Below are 21,842 nucleotides of genomic sequence, written 5' to 3' on the forward strand. Positions count from 1 at the left end.
CCACTCCCCCCCCCCCCCAACCCTCTCCCTCGGAGACATGGCAGCCGTATTGTGTTATTGCCCCACAGCCATGTTTTGTGAGATTTTGTGTTCACACTTCCGAAGTGCCGTTATTTCTTAGCTCCTAACGTTTTATTCATTGTTTGCCATTCTCAGGTGCTGGCTCCCATCCCAACTTCATCCAGTTCAATCACCTACGGAGCTCCAGGTGGTACTGGGTCACGTTGATGTCGACCATGGTGGTGAGCAAGGTAATGGTACAGAATCAGCTGTACCATTACCTGTTAAATCACCTACGGAGCTCCCAGGTGGTACTGGGTCACGCTGATGTCGACCATGGAGGTGAGCAAGGTAATGCTACACAATCACCTGTACCATTATCTCATCGATAATACAGCGCTTGGACAACCTCACCGACAACAGTGTTTCACGAGGGGAGCCGAAGAAATAAGAATTGTGTGGTCAGACATCATCATAGTCGGACTTAACATATTCGATGCCGACCAATTCGAAAACGTTCATGCCTTGCTCGTGCTTATTTACCTGGTCGAGACTATCATCAAGACCCGATCGTTCGCCTGCACCGTGGAAACTGATCCATGGAAACAACATCCGGGTATGTATTTCCACGATAACCTTGTGACTTGTGCTTCTTATGAATTAGTGCATATTTCTCAAAGATGTCCTGTGAGGAAATCGATTCGCCGTCGTACATTCATGACGCGTCTTAAAGGGTAACAAGTCCTCTCTTTTACTGGAATAGCAATTACATGGACATTCCAAGCGCATTTATGTCGTCGCCGTCGCCGTGATGTTCCGTATAAAGTTCCACGGCGATAAAAAAATGTCGCAGTTTCGCCCTAAGGGCGAAGCAATGAATGCGATAGCAACACCGCAATGTCATACGAAGTAAGGTGAGCGGCTTTGGTAGCAATATGAATTGTAGTAAACATGAGCTGATTGAGTAAGCCGGTGTGCTGCGGCGTAAGTAGACCGACATGAAGAGAGAGACTCGATGACCACGAGAAGGCGCGTGTGAAACGGTGGTGTTGATGAGAAGCGCTTCCCGTGGGCAGCGCGTGCGAAGGGACACACCTGTAGTGTTGCACTGCCGATCCGGGCAGCATTGCATGTGTAGCGTGCGTTGGAAAATATGGCTCTACTATTACTAACTGAATGAACAAGCGTGGTGTGAGCGCGCACAAACAAACATGAAGAGATCACACTGAATGACGGCAGACACGACTGTCAAAACGCTGGCAGCAAGCATACGCCGCAGCGGGCGAAGGTACGTGCGGTCTATCGCTTCAACGGAAACTGAGCGGCGAATGCACGGCGCATAAAGGTCAGAGCCGTGTGGAGATAAAAGACGGTGCGGGCGAGCGACGAGCGCGGTTGTTGGCAGAGTAGAAGTGCGCCCCCCCACCCCCCCGCGCTCCCTCCGGCGCTGGCTTCCCGCTTCCTCGCTTGCGCGTGGGTGATTGAGTGCGTTCGCTCTCCGTGATAGCGCGCCTCCCCGCACGCTTCCGCTCGGGCATACGGCACGCGGCGAAGATTTATCTATAGGGAACCTCCCGGCAGCGGCGACGGCGACGGCAGAAATCCGGTTGAAGTGTCCATATAATTGCTATCGCAATAAAACGTCGCCACACGCCGTACGCTGTGTGTGCGAGTGAAAGCGTACAATGGTGAGCCGCCACTCGCGGCTCAGTGTAGCGCACGCGACGGAGCAAAGCAGGCCGGAAACGCGCTGTCTTTCGCGCGCAAGACACGGGGGCGAGGCGGCGACGTAGAGGGAGAGGTTGCGGTAGGGGTGGGGGCGTGGTGCGCTCTGCTCCGTCAGCTGCTGTTCACAGTGCAGGCAAGCGGGTGGTGGTGGTGAAAACTTTATTGAGTCGTTTGAGCCTTATGCGGTTACACCTTAGGAATGGGTTGCCTCTTGGCTGCGTGCAGTGGCTGGGAGCTGGTGCTTCTCAGCGACGACTAAAGCCCAGTCCGTTAGCTGTTTTTGCACAGCCGGATCAGAGCTGGACACCGCAGCCTCCCATCGCTCGAGGTCAGTGAGTTGCCAATCGGCAGGTGGTTGGAGCTCAGAGCAAAAATATAGAATGTGGTGGAAATCCGCTTTAGGCGCACCGCAGAGTGTGCACTCAGGCTGGAAAAGTCCCGGGTGTATTCAGCCAAGCGGAGGCGCCGAGATTGAAAGCGATCTGCGATGTGGGCGGAGTGTGCAAAGTGTGCGCACGCGCAGTCCTCATCTTCAAAGCGATCTGCGATGGGGACAAAGTGCATGCGCCGAGTGCCGGTAGCTTCGTATGCGCTGTGCTTTCGACGTTTAGTTCGCGTTTAAGCGAGACGAGAGACAGTGCGAAGCTCAATTTAATTAAGTGGAACAACGGTGCATTTTTACGGGGAGTTTGATGGCCCATATTTCCAAACTGGTGTCATTCTCGAAATTCATTCCAAGTGGATATGCGTGAGAAGCTCACCGGTTACAATTCGTACATTGCAATATGTGTCGCAAAGCAATTAACTAGGAAGGCAATTAGTGAATTTTTCTTAAGTAGTTGAATTTGTGTTTCAATTTCTCGTGCTACTAATGTCCGCCTCATCGAATAACCCAGTTCAATGATGCAGGAATCAATTAGTACAAAGAGAAATGTTCGACTTCTGTGTTCGCTTTACTCACTACGCATTGCATTTATACGTCTAAGGTTGAGTTATCCTACGAGGAATTGGGCAGTTCTTCTGCAGTCGCATATGTCTGCAAGCACTTATAATTCCAGAGCACATAGCATTCACAGTGATGCGTTGACCTGCATAATATGCTCCCACTATTATTAGACTTCAACGGTACCAACCTCATCTAGGAAATCAAGGGAAAAAGAAATAAAAGTCGGAGTTTCGCCCGAAAGTCGAAGCATCAATTGCGATAGCAAATTAGTAGAGAGTTGTACGGAGTAAGATTACTAGCTTTATTGGCTGTATAAACTTGGACACATTTACTTACTAAGGGAATTGACAACCATATGGTTATTGCGCAAAAGCAAACATGGGTAAATCATATGGAAGCAAACATGTAACAATATATCCAGGCACCACACTACATATCTAAGCGACTGGACCACTGTTTGAAGGTCAGGGAATTTTCTTGTAGGGCGACGTTTTCCGTTATTCTTTTTTGTTAGAACTGTTCGAGATTGGAACAGTTTGCCATCGCGCATTGTATACATCACAGAAAATGATGTTTCTTCCACGCATTGTAATTATTTGTTCATGTATTTAGTTAAGGCTGTAACCTCCCTGCTGTAATGCCGTGCGGGGCGTTGCAGGTACGGGGCGATGCAGGTAACTAATAAATAATAAATAAATCACACTCTATGTCCGCACACAACCGCTGTCAAAACGCTGGCGTGAGCAAGCGCGAAAGCAGCAGCGAGCGATAGTTCGTGCGGTCTATCGCTTCAACGCAAACTGAGCGCCGAAAGCCACAGCGCATACAAAGGTAGGAGTCGTGTTGCAGATCGCTTTCAAGATACGGTCAGCGCGACCGCCCGCCGCCGCGCAAAATATGTGGTTGCTCCCAGAGCTAGAATGCGCACGCCCTCCCCCCCGCTGCTGCCATCCCGCTTTCCTCCTTTCGCCTGCGAGATTCCAGTTGCCCTTGCGCCCGGTCACAAAATACGCATTTATTGCCGCAGCACAACGTCACCCCCCCCTCCCCCCTTTTCATCCCCCCATGGCCTTTTGCGCAACGGAAGACTCGGCGTTTGCTCTCCGCCATCCGTTCGCAGCAGCAGCAGCAATGTGCGCTGCTCGTGCCACTAGACGTACCTCCTAGTTACTTGTTTTTTAAATCATATCACCACGGCCAGTATGTCGTCTACCCCCACAGCCGGTGTCTTCCATTAAAAGATGAATCATCATCATCATCATCATCATCCGTCACCATAATCATCGTGGCCGATTGCACGTAATGCACCGTTTAGTCTTTTACCTGGCGCTTTTCGCCATATTCGTGCACATGTACATTAAAGGAATTCAAGAGGCACTCGCTATAAGGGCGGGCCACCGGCTGCTCAAAGATTATCCACACAGCGTGAGTAATAAATGTTTGCGCAACTGCTCAAGCCTCTAGACTGCAGTGGCTGTCCGGCCTTCCACTGCATATAGCAATGGCTCAGTGGGCACGACACTCCGCTCATGAGCATCCTGCAGGAAACTGAACTCCTGGTCGCTGCGGCCGCATTCATTTGCTGTGGTTTTGGTTTGCATTGAACGCCGCGTTTTCGAAATTAATCCCAAGGGCACCGGTATGGCGTATCTCGAAGCCTATGCCCCCCCTCATCGGGGACATGTCAGCCGTATTGTGTTCTTGCCCTTGCAGCAATGTTTTGTGATTTTGTGTCTGTGTTTACACTTCCGAAGTGCCGTTATTCTTTCGTTCGTAACGTTGTCTTCATTGTTTGCCGCTCTCAGGTTGTGGCCCAACTCCCGACGATCTCAAGCACGTTGTCCAACACATGGACCAAGGACATGTGGGCGAGCGTTCTCGCCCTTAGCGGAATTACGAACCTGATCTTGATCGAAGCAGTCGCCACAAGCCTCTTGTTACAGCAAGCCCTTCTTCCGCTGCAGGGACAAGCCGGTATTCCAGAAGATCTGAATTCATTAATCCCTATAACTATCACAGCAGATGCAATGCTCATCACCCTCCCGTACGCCGATGCCGATAACTTCTACTTTTGCCACGTAATAATTGTGACTGCACACCTGTTGGCAAAAGTGGCTCTCCACATGGTTACGGCCAGAGTCATCCGAAGAGTAAAGGGAAACACCTTCTGGGTATGTATTTCCACGTTAAAATTATGACCTATACTTGTCACGAATTAGAGCATATTTCTCAAAGATATCATGTGAGGAAAACGATTATCCGTCGTACATACATGGCGCCTCTTCAAGAACAACACGTCTTGTCTTTTACTTTGCACTTTGTAAATATGCGCTAGCAGCTGGTAGCATGGCATGGCATGGCATTCACAGCTAATGGCATTCGCCCATTGAATGAGTTTCCCTAACTCATACGCGCGCGACTTGTGTAATCTTGATGACAGGGGCTTGGCAATAAATTACAAAATCGATAAGTTAAAACGAAATGTAATATATTTTCAAATAACCTTCCAATGTTTACCATTGTATTGCTACCGATAAAGTGTGGATATGTAAACAAGAATCACGATTTGTAAGTTTTCGTTGTCATAGCAGCCTGCCGATAAACATTGCCATCAATTGGGAATGTCATTTTGTTTACCCGTGTAGACTGGGAACGCAAGACCGCAGTGACATTCGATATGAATGTCATTTACAGCAAATGACATTACGTGTGCCATATGGCAGGGGTATTACTTGTTCTGCTGGGCACAAGTTCTCCCAATAACGGGTTAAATTTGTAACTGACAGTTTTAACTTTGCATGCTGTAAAACTGTTGAAGTGTTCCTTCAATACCTTGTTCTCGTTCGCTTGCCTGACATAATAATTAACGGTTCACAACTTGAGGAGAAAGTGAAGACATGGATTGCCGTTCTTGAATTTCCCATCGAGATCTAGGCGCCCGTACGTCCGTGTGACTTTATGGCTTACGAACGATTTTCTCGTGTGTGGCCCGACTGGCGCAATAAATTTTCCCCAATGCCAGGTTTTGCCTTTTTGCCTTAGGATGCTGCGTATTCTGCTACATCGAGAGTCAATCAATTGGTGCATGCACTGTCAAACAGCATGCATTGTCAAAAGTCGTGACCTTACGGCGAGCTTGTGCGGACACCTCAGGAAGCCGTCGGCAGCCGTCAAATTGCGTCTTGCGTTTTATCTAGCTTACGAATCGTCACTGCGAGAGCTTTCTTTCCCTTTCCCACCCCACTGGGGCTGTTGTCTTGCTGCTGGCTTGCACAATTAGCCGGAGCCGGATATTGTGCGAACCGAGGCAGTCTGTAAGCGCTCGCGTAATATATGCAAATACAGACACCTCCTCCAGCACAAATATGTCGTCGTCGTCATTCCTACATTATGTTTTCGCCGCCTCGCATCTTATCGTCAGAATTCCTTCGTCAGAATTCCTATGTGCCATAAAGTAAATAATTGAAAAGTTAATAACTTTTATTTGGATGATAATTTGTTTCGATTTCTCATGCAAGTGTTGTCCACCTCCCTGAATAATCCAGCTGAAGGACTAGATTTTATGTTATCTGCAACAGGCGATCTAAAAAAATCCCTGAAAACTTAAAAGCTATCATCCCGCGTACAGGCTCGATTTTGCAATATGTCTTCAGCTTTTTCCACACGCTGCACATGAGGGTCGCCATCGGCAGATTTTATTCAAACTCCGATTGTTCCGACACCCTGCACCTGGACCCGAAAGTAGTGGCTTGCGCTTCGAATTACGAATTATTATTACATTTTTTTCGTCCTTTCGTTATTTGCACTTTCGTATACTTTAATATCTAGCCTTATCTCTAACACGTCTGTCGAACATGTCACTAATGCATCTCTAATTTTGTCTTTAAGAATTATTTTCTGTGACACTGTCTCATTGTTCGCGCAGTATTCACTGGTTATACAGGTATTACGCCCAGTTCCATTTTACCCCATTGTGGGTCGACCTTTCTTCTATACATTTATAAGATAATATCCTAGCCATCCGTGCATTCTTTTACGTGTGTGCCAACATTCTAAATTGGCTAACCCCCCCTCCCCCTTTCCCTAGCCCCCTAAATAACCAACCACGGTACCCCTTGGCTGGTTGAATATACTAGTTGAATGGGTTGGCATGAAGCACGAAGCGCAACACTCGACATCGCCAATAAGCAGGCTCTTTGGAGGCGGTACGCTCGGTCTGCTTTCTGAGCAGGCATCAAGCAATTTTTCGACTCCTCTTTGCGGAATTTTCGCGGGAATTCTGGGAAACGTCGCGTCGTCGCTCTTTCATGACGAATACCGGAAACTAACCCGCACCTGAATGCCACTGGTGTCTCGAAAGACGTACTTCATAATGACGTCATGGTGCATACACGCTCTCCTGCAGAAATGCCGAACTTTTAAGCGTTTAAATGATGCCGGCACACGCCCTGATACTAGAACGGCGCTTCTAACGGCGTAGAGATATGATCTAGAGAACGATAACTTGTTATCTCACTTGGCACGTTTGACTGTTGCATCAAGTTGTGCTCATGCATCCGCTTAGTTAGAAATAATTGCAGGTAGCCATGTCATTGGGAAATATCAGAAGGCGAAGCAAGCTCAGAAGGAAAACCACAGAACAAGCGTTTCAGTATAATGTGAAATCCGTGTGCTAGCCTAAACGTGCGGTGCAACGCTAACGCTGCCGTACGCTGCAGTGCACGGTGCAAACTTGTCTAGCGGAGCCGAGCGGACCGCTAACACGAACAAACCACTGGAACTCAGATAGGTAGAGACAACTTCCTCCGAGAGCACCTTCTAACTAGGCCAAGAGTAAAAAAAACAAAAAAAAAAAAAAATGGGGACTGAATTAATGCTATGACACATTTATAGAGCAACGCGTGTTTGCGTATACTGGGCATGGCCAGTGAGTTTCACCCAAGTCCTTACGTTTGGCACTGCATGCGACACTAAAACCGCCGAATGGATAACACGAATGACACGTGTTTTGCTTTGAAGCGCTGAAAGCAATATTACTGCTTTCGTGAAGGGACGATGCGTCGCGTGAACTGATAATAGTAATTATTCGAATGTCATTACCTTCAGAATGTTTTCATATCGGATCAGGTCATTTTTGGTGAAAATATTTAGAGAGTTTTAGTACAGCGTAAGGCAGCAAACGCAAAGAATTAGCGTTAGCGTTGCGTGCATCACACTGCGCATGTATTGTACGTGAACGATGCTAGAGCCATACGTACGTACGCTAATTTCGGGATTGAGCGGTGAACGCTAACGCACGCAAGGGGAGTCTTACGTACGGCAACATGGCGGCGCCAGTCGATCGAAGTGAGAGCTTCCCGCTTTGGATCTATCGAGTCGTCGGACTGCACTGTTCGGCTCATGCGTTCCCCACTAATGCTCGTGTTTGCTTTAGATTTGTGTGATGATGCTTCTACAGCGGCGTACGGGTAACAAATGGGTGTTGTTTTCGATATACGTTCTCGATTAGCGGCGCAGTAGGCTTAACGAGACGGCTTGCTCATGTTTGCCGTATCCGCCTCGAGATGGCGCCCAAGTGTATTTGCGTTAGCGTTTTGCTCCGTTCCGCTATTCTAAAACACTACCTTGTGCCGCACAGTGCAACTTTTCTTTACGTTAGCGTTGCGTCGCATGCTAACGCTAACGCAATCTTTATACGCTATATTAAAACTCGATTTTACCAGCGAAATTCGGAACACTTTACTTACTCCCAGGGTGCCCTTTTTTATAGGAGCCTCGGGTATTTCTCAGTACACACGCGCTCCAATAAATTCTTACAATGTAACGGGAGATTAGCGTGTCACATAATCTGCGAGATATCATACACAGTCACTCACTGTAGATCTTCTTTGCACCAACGCATCTCAGACGTCACTTCTGTCTATCCCACGCAGTGCAAAGTTGCCGTAGCACTTTCAGTGCACCTTAATGATTTGCTGCAAACGGACTGAAAATTTACCTATACTGTATTCTCTATTACAGGTGCGAATAGTCGAAGGAATAGCCAACTGCCATCTTGGCGTTGTGCTCTTGATGCTGCTGCTGGGATTAAGCAGGCATATTCTTGCGCACCATCCATGCTGCCGAAATTGGCACGGCACCGTGGTCACCATGAGTAAGTAAATGTTAACATTTCTGTCTCTAAAACATTTGGTTTGCAAAGTGATTCTTTGAATCTTTCGGTTTTTCGAAATACAGAACAAATCTTGCAGAAGTCACCGATGATGCTTGTCAATGTGAGGGAGTAGCCGAGTTCTTGTAGAAAGGTATTTGCTTTAGCAACCACAGACTGGGACGGCTGTCGTTCCCTTGTGCTCGACCACAGCATCAACCTTTAAACGCCGCACAGCCGTAAACGGTAGCGCCACACAGCGACCAGGGAGAGAAACGCCGACGACAACCCGCTCTGGCCACGTTTTCGCATGGTTAGTCCGGGCAGTGCCAACATCTGCCGAGCAGCCACAAGCGCTTTTGTTTACCGATATCGTGCGTGTGATGGGCAACCACTACAACAGTTAGCGCATGCCGTGCTTGCCTCACTGAAGAAACAGAACTGCTCGTCACAAGCTAACGCTCCTTTCCGGTGAAATCGTCAGAGAATGAAGAATGGGTGGTGAGGCTATAGATGGGCAATCCTGTGAACCCACCGATGAGGCGGAGTATGTGTAGGGTCCTTCGATTTCGGGTTTGATTTCACAGCGAAGCTGTTAGCCTCTAGTTGGTTGGAAATTTTCTCGGCATCGTCGTCACGAAAAAAAAGAAAGAGAACCTTTAGAGATGGAGCATAGGTTCTTTGGTATCACGAGTACAACACACAGCACAGCATTCGTTTCAATGAAGCACAAGCACAAAACATGCATCCAAAGTTCCAAACCACAACGTAGATGGTAAGCCGCTCATGATAACAGTGAGAAGTACGTTTCCCGGTGAAGATTACTGTTATGCAACTGTCGCTGCGACGGTAGCTTGCGGCGTGGGAAGTGACGACATTAAGGCTTTGATACATAAAAGAACCAGGCTAGCAACAGATTTCAGTGTTGTTCTAGGAACGGTACTGGTGGACAACGCATAGTTAGGACTACCGACGAGCAATGCGAATATGTGGAGCGCCAAAGGGAATAGAAAGGCAACACGACCAGTGGCGGCGTGCTCCTAAAATTATCATTACTCCCATTGTTAGCATTACTGTAAATTACGATTACTACCGTTACTCTAAAGCAATAAAGTATTCCATGCCTCACCATCAGCAGCCGTAGTGGTGGTTTTCAACAGCTTCCCTGGACATCCGCTTTCGCAGGCCGGGATGGCAAGTCAATTTTTCTTTATTTTTTATTTTTTAATGTGGGCGAATTAAAAATCCGGAGACAATAAGAATGAGAATAGCCAGTGAGAAATTAGGGGTTTCGTCGTCTGGCAGCCTAAAGTTCGGGATTTCGCCGGTACCAGTTACAAATGATTAACACAAGCAATGTTCTCCTTTTGGTCACAAACGCTCTGCTTGAACAAGTACCATCCCTCACACGAACATTTCACGGCGAAGAAAGCTGCTCGCAAATGCTGTTACCAACTCATCTCTAGGAATTGTCGTTGGCGGGCATTATTAGTGCATTTAAAAGAAACCTCATCAACTAAAATTAGCGAGACATAGCTACGGGTTTGGCGCATCCTTCTTTACTTTGTTCTCTGAGATTTCCTGGCAAACACCAATGGACTAGAATTCAATTCTGCGGATTTACGTGATCAAAACAACGAACTCATTTTGAGATGCGCCGTAGTTGCGGTTCCCCGGAATAATTTTGACCACCTGGTGCTCTTTGACGTGCGCAGAAAAGCCTGTGTGCAGACGACACACAAGCGTTCTTACATTACGCTCCCATCGAAATGTGACTGCCGCGGGAGGCATTTGATCCCGCGCCCTAATGTTTAGCAGTGACACCCCGTGGCCACTAAGCCACCGCGAAAAGTTCTTAACAAATAAAAGAACTACGAAGGGAAGTGCACACGGGCAGGCGTCGCGGGAGGTGTCGTGCTTTTCCTTATCTGACAAGGCCTTGCTGCAGGGCATTCTCATATGCATTGGAAGCATCTCTGGCAGTGTTTCCAGGTCGGACGAGGCGGCGTAGCCCAAAGTTAAAGAAATTGTAGCCCAAATGTAGCCAAACACAAAAATAGAGTCAAATATTTCGTAGCCAAATATAGCCATTTTTATTTGCAGTTTTATTTCTATATAAATTTTCACATTCAACAACGCAATCCTTTTTTGCACAACCCGTTGTAACCAAATGTGATTGCCGCCGTGACGGTGTACATCACGCTTGCAGCGAATCGCTGCAGAAGACGAAATCACAGTGATTTTATTATATGACAGATAGTAGTAGGTTATTATTTTTAGTTGTATACAGTAATACTAACTACGAACTCTGCTTTTTAGCTCACGTGGACGCAAAATAATGTCAGCATCATTGAGCTGTCACGTGACATCCGCCTACGGTGTAGAAAAACTTCAGCTGTCCAGCGGTCTGCGACGGTGACGCGCCCACGGCTTCTTTTTTATGAGCCGAAACCAGTGTATCCCGCCATAATATCTCGCGTTATTTGTCTTATCGTCCTATCTTGTTTTCTCGTTCATTAGATTGAACCGGGTTAGCTGGGACACACTCTATATAGTTTCCACTTACATCAACCTGATCGCCATCGTAGGTCTACAGCATGCCAAGAACATGCGTTAAAGAGAAGTGAGAGACAACAGATGCCACTCGCTGTCTCAATCGGTGTAAGCGAAACTTTAAACGGTTGCTGCGCAAAACGGCACACAAATGTAAGAAGCGCGCAGGCGTTTGCGGCGACGAGCACGTCCCGAACGTAACTCGCTCGAAATGGCAAAAGCTGCGACGGCTCATAAAGAGCAAAGGTAAACGACAAATTAATGACAGTGGTAATCCTGTGAAAACCGGTTACTGTCAAAAAGCAAACCATGTTGATATACTATTAATAATAATTACTGGGGTTTTACGTGCCAAAACCACGATATGATTGGGAGGCATGAAGCAGTGGGCGACTCCGGATTAATGTTGACCACTTGGGTTCCTTTAACGTGCGCATAAATCTTAGTACACGGGTATTTCAACATTTAGCCTCGATCGAAATGCGGCCGCCGTGGCCGAGGATCCAACCCCCTTCCTTGAGTCAGCAGCGCGACACACCACCTGCTAAGCTAACACACTGGGCGATGTTCATGTGACGTGGCGCACTAATGGCATCGCGGCAAACTTGTTTCGATATTAGCACAATAAGTATCTGCATCTGTCACGTTACGGGCAAGCCATCTATAAGTAAACGCACCAGGACCCACTTTGGGCTCTTTTTTATACTTTCTCGCATTCTTGGCCCACTTCCCCATGGTTCGATTCTTCTCTCCGAGGACGATCCGGTCTTAAGTCTAACCTACGGAAATGAACCTCTAATGTAAGCACAAACAAAAACTCATCTCGCAGGAAAAAGAAAATGGCAGTAAAGCTTAGCGTGAGAAACGTGAAGCAGGTTGAAAGCTGTGCTCGGCGCGATAGTTCACCAAGAAGCCATGGCCGTGAACACGCTGGAGCGGGTCATCTACCCGTGCTTCTTTCATGTGGGCGCCACGATCGCCCGACCCTATTTTTTTGCTCACTGAGCATAGCGAAGTACGGCGCAGAGAATGGAGGGGGAGAGGGGGCGGATGGCATTTCGCGCACGCACACACGCACAGGCGCGCTGCCGGCTCAGTCAGCTAAAACATAGCCTTCGAGATTTGTTTCTACTCGATCAAAGCCCCCCTGGAGCTTTGATTAGGCCGACCCTTATAGCCCAAACAAAGCCAAGTCGCAGATATTCAGTAGCCCAAATATAGCCACATAGCCAACTCGTCGATGTCGACGCCAGAATTTTTTTTCGGTAGCCCAATTTGGCTATAAATAGCCAAACCTGGCAGTACTGATCTCTGGTCCCATGCTAGAGGGGACCTATCGGGCATTTCGTGCTTCTTTGTTGTGGTACTGTTTTACGGGTTCCCAATATAGGCTGTTCCAACAAAATCGATGAAATGCCGGCAAGACGAGTGAGCCACCCGTGTGCGTGCGTGCTAGAAAGCGCACACCTTTTTATCAGTTGCACACATTCAACTGAAAACCGGGTTTTTCCTCCGTGACTTTCGCATGGCCTCGAAGCAGTTTTCTTTTTTACCGATTGCATTGGAATACGGATTGCCCAAAGTGAGAGTGTGCAAACATCGGTGTGCACAACATCAAAATTAAATTATGGGGTTTTACGTTCCAAAACCACGATCTGATTACGAGGCATGCCGTAGTGGAGGACTCCGGAAATTTGGACCACCAAGGGTTCTTTAACGTGCACCTAAATCTAAGTACACGGGTGTTTTCGCATTTCGCCCCCATCGAAATGCGGCCGCCGTGTCCGCGATTCGATCCCGCGACTTCGTGCTCGGCAGCCAAGCACCATAGCCACTGAGCAACCACGGCGGGTATGCACAACATGGATTCCTTACGTATGACGATTAATTGCTACGAACATTGGTAAATGAATTTCATGCCCTTCGTAATGTTCATGGTTCAACCAAGAATTGTTCGAAGAGTGCTTGCAGCCTAAAAAAGTCGCAAACTGCTGAGACATACAATGGCTTTACTTGTCGCACAATATACCGCTTGCCGCCTTTTATTTTTCTCTGATGAGTAACAACTGATGAGTATAACCACGAGAAATGTATACTCCAACATTCCCACTTGTCCTTCAAAGTTCCATTTCATCTCAGCCTGGGCTCACATGAAAGTTATTGTTTACACTTCCTTCTCCTCCTTCTGGCGATTTATGCTTGCGATTTGTGCTTGCGATTTGTGCTTGCATTTGTACCTGCTTCTATTTCTAATTGATTTGTGCTTGCAGGTCGATTTGTTCGGTTTTGTCCCAGCGATTTATGTTCTTTTTTGCCTTTGTTGATTTTAAACGAAATTTCATAGTCGTTCTGTGGATAATTTCCAAATGACATGTCACCAATCTGCATTTTGTTATGTATTTGTATTTTTTTGTATTTGAATGGTAATATTTCCCCCTACACTAATGCCCCACAAGGGCGCTGTAGGTATTGTAAATAAATAAATAAATACTCCCCTTCCTCCCACGCTGTAACACGTTTAAGTATTCATTCTTCTCTTTAGCTATCGAAATGTGCAATTCCACGCCATGCTGAATGAGTTGACACATTTTCGTCACTTGTACAATCTTATTTTGAGTTACTGCATTGAGCCGCTAGTGTTCGGTGCGCAAAGAGAAGCGAAAACAAATGCATCGCGCATGTATTTACATGTTCTCTTCGATCGATTTTTCCTTTTGCTTCTTTGTGTTGTCTCTGTTTTTTATATAACAGCTTTCACACAGCGCATAACCTTTTACTACCGCATCCTTATATATCCTACACATGTTTACAAATACTGGTATGCCCACTGAAATATTCAAAAGTATAGTTCATTTATTGTTTTGTTGTCGTCCGTGCTTACAATGTATTATGCCTTTTTTATTTTTTGTTGTCCATCAACATCGAGTCCTCCATACGTCGGATGCCATCTCCTGAATAGGCCTACAGTATTGAATGAATGAATGAATGAATGAATGAATGAATGAATGAATGAATGAATGAATGAATGAATGAATAAGTAAATAACTAAATAAATTAATACGTAAATAAATAAATAAAGCATCGAGTTGGCATGGACCCTCATTTAAACACCGTCCCATGGTACTTTCATGAACACCAGTGTTACAATATGTCATGCTACATCGAACGTGTTAGTGAGTGCCTAAAATGAACTTGTTCGCCTTTAATAAGGGACACAATCTTAGCTTCGTTTCGATGTGGCTCACATTCCAGGAAACGCAAAGCTTCAAGAAAAATTCTTGAAATGAATTGACTTGAAAGTCTTGCAGACATCTAGGTATATTATGAAATGTAGGATATACGCGTTTTGAGAGTTTTTTGAAAACGTCTTCAAATGTGCACCTCTGAGATTATATTTACACGTTTTCGATCGCGAATACTTTTACATACTGTATAAGTTTCTGTAATCTGTAAAAATGTTTAGGAACTTTGGTTTCTTTTCCATAATTTATATTTCATCGTTTTTCCACACACAGTGAGGCAGACGCATTTAAATGTGCTTAGCAAAATACGCGAATGACATGAATGTGGCCACCTATGCGGTGATAAAGAAACAATAAGGATGTGTATTTAGGACAGGCAATGAAAATCTACATGCCCTACTACAGACGTATCTATACACAGAACAGAGCTCTTGTGCCATTCTCCATGTGGATATGTGCTGGGGGTCAAAATTAATCCGGAGCCCTCCACTACGGCGTGCCTCATAATCAGAAGTGGTTTTGGCACGTTAAATATCCGGAAAGAAGAAGAAAACGATATGTGCAGGAACTGATCGTTTGGTGACCGTCTTAACATATACCGTGTGTTCAAAATTAGGCTTTACGGAATTTTAGCATAATTCTTGTCGTTGAGCTGGGTGTGACTCCAACGCGATGGCGATGAGTTGACAACGGCTGCGCACAGGCATTTTCTTCCCACCACGTTAAAGTCGGGCCGATCATACGCCCTGCTGGGATAGGAGCTAAGCGAAGGCGTCGTGAGCCAGAAAGAGTTAACGGCGCATCTCGACTAGGGACGCGCCACCTACCACGGCTCCTACAAGGGCAGACGCCACAAAGCACTCGCATGAAAGCACCTGCGTCTAAACAATAGGGGGGGAGTAGGAGCGGGGCAGGGGATTCGGCGACTCAGGGGGCTCGCGACGCACGCGCTCTCGATTGGTACCCGTTCAGCGGCATGTCAGACCAGCGCCCCACATACCCAGTAGACAGCATGTCAATGGGCGCATGCGCATTGTGCATGCGTGAAGTTAGGAACGTGAACGAAGATCAGATCATTTAGTGTTGTTTATTATTGCGATAGCAATTATATTGACACTCCAAAGCAGATTTCTGCCGTCGGCGTCGCCGTCGTCGTCGCCGTGAGGTTCCGTATGACGTCAATGGAGATGAAATCGTCGCTGCGCGCCGCCGAACGCTGTATGTGCGAGTGAAAGGGTGCGAGGGACGCGCGCTTTCACGGGGAGTGAACCCACGGCGGAGAACAAACGCGCGTTCTGCGCCGTACTACCTTAATGGCTGCAGAAGTAGGCGTCTCTTTCCTCCTTTACAATCACCATATATGTAGAGTAAACGCGCCTTCTTCCGACGCGCGAAAGGCCGTGGGGGGGGGGGGGGGGGGGAAGGGAGGCGACGTTTAGCTGGGGCACCAAGTGCCTACTAATATCAGAGGCTCCGGCAACAGTCACCAACGCCGCACGCATTTTGTGTGAACGCGGGCAAAACGCCGACGGCGTCGACAACAGTTCTGCGTGTTGCCGGTGCTACTGCATGTCCAAGTTTATACAGCTGATAAAGCTACTATCATTACTCCGTATAGCTCTCTACAAATTTGCTATCGCAATTGATGCTTCGCCTTTCAGGTGAAACTGCGACAACTTTTTTTATAGTGAAGCTCTTATAACCTCTCGTTGTTACGCATTTTTTCGTGTCCATCTCCGTGGTCAGAGCGTGGCCCAATGCGGGAGTCTGGGCGTTTGCGGTCCGACCCGCGCGGAGGTGAATCAGGCTTCAAGCACTCACCAAAGTGCAGCGAAACGTGTATACATTCTTTATAATCCCGCCAACAGCGTCCTGAATATTTCGTTGTGCCTGTTGGACAAGCGTTTGCGCTCACCACTGCACTGTTCTTGCTCAAAGTTTGCAGAACGATCGCATTTCGGGGTTGGCTATCTTTTAGTTTAACACTTGCTACATTTAATTGCCGGACTTTCAAGAAAGAAGTGTAAATTTGCCTTCACTTATGCGGATTCGGGCTGCTGCAGCGATGGCGCTATAGCATAAACTTGTGTCGCCGCCTGCCGGAAGCTGCAGAAAGCAGCTGGTCAAGGAGGTTTGCCGCATATTCCAGGAGCGGGCACGTTGTGACAAATGTGCGACAACGTGCCGCTTTCATTACGTGACATATATCCGATGAAACACAAAAAGCGCTAACGGACGTCTCAAGTTTTTCGTTAGCGGATAAGCGAAAGGTCTAAAGGAAGTATCACTTTAAACATTATTTGGATGAACACTTCTTGAAAACCTCCCGTAGCCGAGCTAACGTCACATTATTAGAGTTCCTAAAAACTGCTTAATTTAGGCATTTATCTCCAATGGCGAGCAAATTTGACATCTGCGATTGTAAATTAATTTATATTAGAATTAACGATAGTAGGCATTTATTGCATGTCCACGTGCCCAAGTTTATAAAGGCAATAAAGCTGCTATCCTTACTACGTATAGCTGTCTACTAATTTGCCATCGCAATTGATGCTTCGTTTTTCGAGCGAAACTACGACCTTTACTTCTTTTTCCGTTTATTTCCTAGATCAGGTTGGCACCGTTGAAATTTAATAATAGTGGGAGCACATTATGCAGCTCAACGCATCATTGTGAATGCTATGCGCGGGGTGTCTGGAATTTTAAGTGCCTGCAGACATATGCAACTGCAGAAGAACAGCTGCCCAATTCCTCGTAGGATATAACTCAACCTTAGACGTATAAATGCAGTGCGTAGTGAGTACAGCGAACAGAGAAGTCGAACATTTCTCTTTGTGCTAATTGATTTCGGCAGCCCCCCCCCCCCCCCCCCTATTCGCGCTATACATTGCGTAATGCAATATCAACTATAGTTCATCAATCTAAGTTTTACGGAATTTTTAGAAATCGCCTGTGGCAGGTAGCACAATTCTTAGCATTGAGCTGGGTTATTCGACGAGGCGGACATTAGTTGCACGAGAAATGGAAACACATACTCAACTAATTAACAAAAATTACCTATTTAACTTATTAGTTAATTACTTTAACTTATTAGTTAATTATTATTAGTTAAGATTTGAGCAAGAACAGTGCAGTGGTGAACGCAAACGCTTGTCGAACAGGCGCAACGAAATATTCACGACGCTGTATGCGGGATTCTAAAGAATGTATACACGTTTCGCTGCACTTTGGTGAGTGCCTGAAGCCTGCTTCACCTCCGCGCGGGTCGGCCCGCAATCGCCCAGCCTCCCGCATCGGGCCACGCTTTGTTCACGGACAGGGACACGAAAGATGCCTAACAACGAGAGGTTAAGAGCTTCACTATAAAGTAAACAACACTAAATGATCTGATCTGCTTTGTTCACGTTCCTAACTTCACGCATGCACAATGCGCATGCGCCCATTGACCAGCTTTCTACTGGGTATGTGGGGCGCTTGTCTGATATGCTGCTGAACGGGTACCACTCGAGAGCGCGTGAGTCGCCGAATCCCCTGCCCCGCTCCTCCCCCCCCCCCCCCCCCCCTATTTTTTAGACGCACGTGCTTTCATGCGAGTGCTTTGTGGCGTCTGCCCTTGTAGGAGCTGTGGTAGGTGGCGCATCCCTAGTCGAGATGCGCCGTTTCGTCTTTCCGGCTCACGACGCCTTCGCTTAGCTCCTATCCCAGCAGGGCGTATGATCGGCCCGACTTTAACGAGGTGAGAAGAAAATGCCTGTGCGCAGCCCTTGTCAACTCATCGCCATCGCGTTGGAGTCACACCGTCATAAGCGTCGTGCCGCCATCTCCATTGTCGTCATTCTATCATCTCCACAGCGTTGTCGTCACGCTGTCGTAGCATCTACTGTAACATGTGAAGGATAATCTGTGTCTGTATCGTCAGACACGGTCATCGACGCCAGCAGTGTACTTGGGAAGTATTGCTAGTGTGCCAATTCAATTTGTGCCCTCCGGATATACTAGACGCTCACGCTGACCGTCATGCTCCGTCATTTCTGCATATCGAATGTTCTTATTTCATTTAGTTTATAGCGAGGGTAATTGAGTATAGGACCGTGCAATATATTAATAAAGAAAAAAAGAACGATAACATTAGAATAATTGATAAGAAGTGCAGCGGGAAGGAGGTTTGTCATTCAGTATGTCCGTTGCTTAATATTACTTGGCGCGCTAGTGAAGTTCACTGTTACAATGCGCCCCCACCCTCGTGTTGCTTTGATTATCGACATTTGTCTGAATTTGGTGACACGAATACTTTCGTTGTTTCTTAACCTGTTCAGTCAAAAGTAGCGAGTTGCGACCACCAGATAATTGTTTACTTTAATTGTTTTCGTGGGACAGCGCTGGCCGACGGGCTTGGCGTCCGACGAAAGTACGAGCACTCTACGCTCAAAGCGTTCGTCGGCCTCCAAGAAAAGTATCTTCTGTGCAGCGATGCGGTTTCGACACCCGTACGGCTGATCTTTTCGTGCATCGCTTTCCGCCCTGAAATCTCGAAACGCCCATCAAGTTGAATGGCGGGGCATTTTAATATACAGCTACAATGGCAGGCCTCCGAAAAGAAATTTCGCGCCTTTGAGAACAAAATGACGTCACCAGTTTTTAACGGATATGACGTCAAATTATTTTTTCTTCCGCCGGAAGTGTTCCCACATCACACAGGTGGCGCTAAGCCCCATGAACCGCCGATAAACCGCCATGTTTTGAACGTTTGGGCTTCTATGGAAGCTTCGCTACTATGTCATTTACCTTGCACGCTCTCCTGCAGAAGTGACGAACTTGTCAGCATTTCAATGATGCCGGCGCGTGATCTGAGGCTGCAACGGCGCTCCTAATGGCGTAGAGATCTGAACTAGAGAACGATAAGTTGTGATATCACTTTTTGATATCAGATTTCACTTTTGGAGCAAGTTATGCTCTTGCATCCACTTGGTTATAAATAATTGCAGGTAGCCATGCCATTGGAGCTATCAGAAGCTTTCAGCACGTCCGTTATATTACTTGAGTTGGTCGGTCACCTGTAGTAAACAGTTTGCAGAATATTTCTACCCTGTTCCGGAGGTGGCGATCGCAGAATTTCTGTAGTGCACTTCAATCCTCTCTGCATGTGTACTTCACGATTGTGCACGCTGCAACTATGCCAATGTTTCACCTCATATTGGTGGCGCTAAGTGAAGCGTAGGCTTTAACGAAAGGCTGTAGGCCAATGGATTTTAGCTACAGAAGTGGGTCGAGTCAAAAAAGATGTGTACGTAGCACAGTTTGCCCACATGCTCACAACTGAGCGCTGATGTCCGACGGTCACGCCTGATCCCCGAATCCATATATGCGTACATAGGACCGTCTGCCCTTGCGAGGAAGACCGCCTGAGAATGCCGTGTGCCAATGGTCCGTAGGGTGCCTCAATGTGCGTGCTTTCATTTTCTCCATGAGTGGGGAATGAGCAGACCATCGACGCACCCTAATTTCACGCCGTGACAATAGTTCAGATGCCAGATGCGTGCGGACGTCTGCATTACTGTGGAAGAATATGAACTTCCCGTTTCGTTTCTTCGTACACAAGCTTGTAAAATGAAAGAACAGACCAACAAAAGCAGCCTGATTGTATAGAACATTTTATGGTTGACGCGAACGCCTCCTTGGTGGAGCGTTGTAAGGCAATAAACAAACGCGAAATACACTGCCTTTCTGAAAAATGTTGTTTTTCTTTGTTTTCTTGCAGCCCACCTGCTGTTTGTCGAGAAAGAACTACCAGTGGCCAGCGCGGAATTCATCTTCATACTTTTTGTATATATGTACATAAATCATTCATCAAATCTTGGTTTTTCTCGATATTACGGCTAATGAATCGAAAATCACTTCGCGGCTAAACATTAGCCAGGTGATTGGGTAAGAAAAAAAGGGGCAAACAAGAACCGAAGTGCAGCAAAAAAGTCGCGACAGTATATCTAAAGGCAAAAAGTAATTTGAGGTGCATAAGCGAATTACTTTCTACAATACCAAGTGTCGTTATTAACATCGCTATCACCATGAGAAGAGGCTTAGTTAGCCTCACGACACGCAAGAACTGAGGAACGCGCGGCGACGCCATCGTGAAGTTTCCGCACCCGCTCGACGTGACGTCATAGATTATGAATGACTGCGTCTGCAGCGGCCTAGTTAATTCCTTGTCAGCAAAGGTGGAGTACGCTGTGTACTAAAACAGCCGAAAACTGTACAAAACAAGGCTCAAGAAGAAATCGATATATACGGGTGTTTACGAAGACCTTTGAAATAGCCGTTTTGAAATGAAAGGACCATTCTTTGCAGCGAGCGCAGAGCCGAGCCTCTGGAGACTACATTCTGCTTACGTCACACAGAAGCGGTGCAGCCAGATCGCTGCGTCAGCGGAGAGCACGGGGCCGCATCCTGGCTGGCTGCTGCTGGGTGACGTAACAAGAACGTTTCCAGCGGCACGGCTCTGCGCTCGCTGAAACCTTCAAGTTATGGTTTCACTGCACACTGATGGCCGAAATTTCCTATTAATTAATCGTAACACAAGAAGAATTAAATAATCATAACACAAGAAGCCTGAAAACAGTGACACCAAGGACCGCATAGGGCAAATTACGTGTAGTGCTTAATTGAAATAAAGAAACGATGAATGAATGAAAAAAGCAACTGGCCGCAGATGGGATACGAACCCACGTTTTCTCCTTACACGCGGGCTGCTCTTACCATATGAGCTACCACGGTGCCGTTCTCACATCCACTTTCTCGGGTACTTGTGTTTATCTAACCGAACTAACCCCGCGAGTGTTAACCAGCGTCACAACTCGCGGCCTTAGCGCCGTATGTGGAAAGTCCTCAATGCCGCGGGTGTCACGTCTACGTGAGCTTTTTGGGAGAAGGCAGCTCGTTAATAAACCCACACATGCTACCTGAAGGTATCAATGCTTCCGGATTCGGGGCTTCGCTGTGTAATGAACGAGAAGAAAGGAAATCGAGTGCGCGATTTTTATTCACGTGACGAAGATCACGTGACGCCTGCGACAAAAAAAAAAGGATGTTCCAGATCCGCCGACAAGGCCGTGAGATGTGGTGTCGACCCTAACACTCCCAGCTTTAGTTCTAGTAGATAAACATAAATACCCTAGTAAGCGGATGGGAAAACGGCGCCGCGGTAGCCCAATTGGTAAGAGCGTCG

The 21,842-nt window shown here is 47.0% G+C and overlaps 1 protein-coding gene across 1 annotated transcript; it reads left to right on the forward strand.

The window, feature by feature from the left end:
• The first annotated feature begins 336 nt into the window (after positions 1 to 336).
• On the forward strand, positions 337 to 20,500 carry LOC125945405 (uncharacterized). The gene is made up of 4 exons (XM_049667154.1): positions 337 to 342; positions 4,639 to 4,845; positions 8,696 to 8,828; positions 20,379 to 20,500. The coding sequence occupies exons 1-4, from the start codon at positions 337 to 339 to the stop codon at positions 20,498 to 20,500; spliced, it is 468 nt and encodes a 155-aa protein (XP_049523111.1).
• Positions 20,501 to 21,842: the final 1,342 nt, after the last annotated feature.

Source organism: Dermacentor silvarum, chromosome 5, assembly GCF_013339745.2.
Source record: "Dermacentor silvarum isolate Dsil-2018 chromosome 5, BIME_Dsil_1.4, whole genome shotgun sequence".
Lineage (NCBI taxonomy): Eukaryota > Metazoa > Arthropoda > Arachnida > Ixodida > Ixodidae > Dermacentor > Dermacentor silvarum.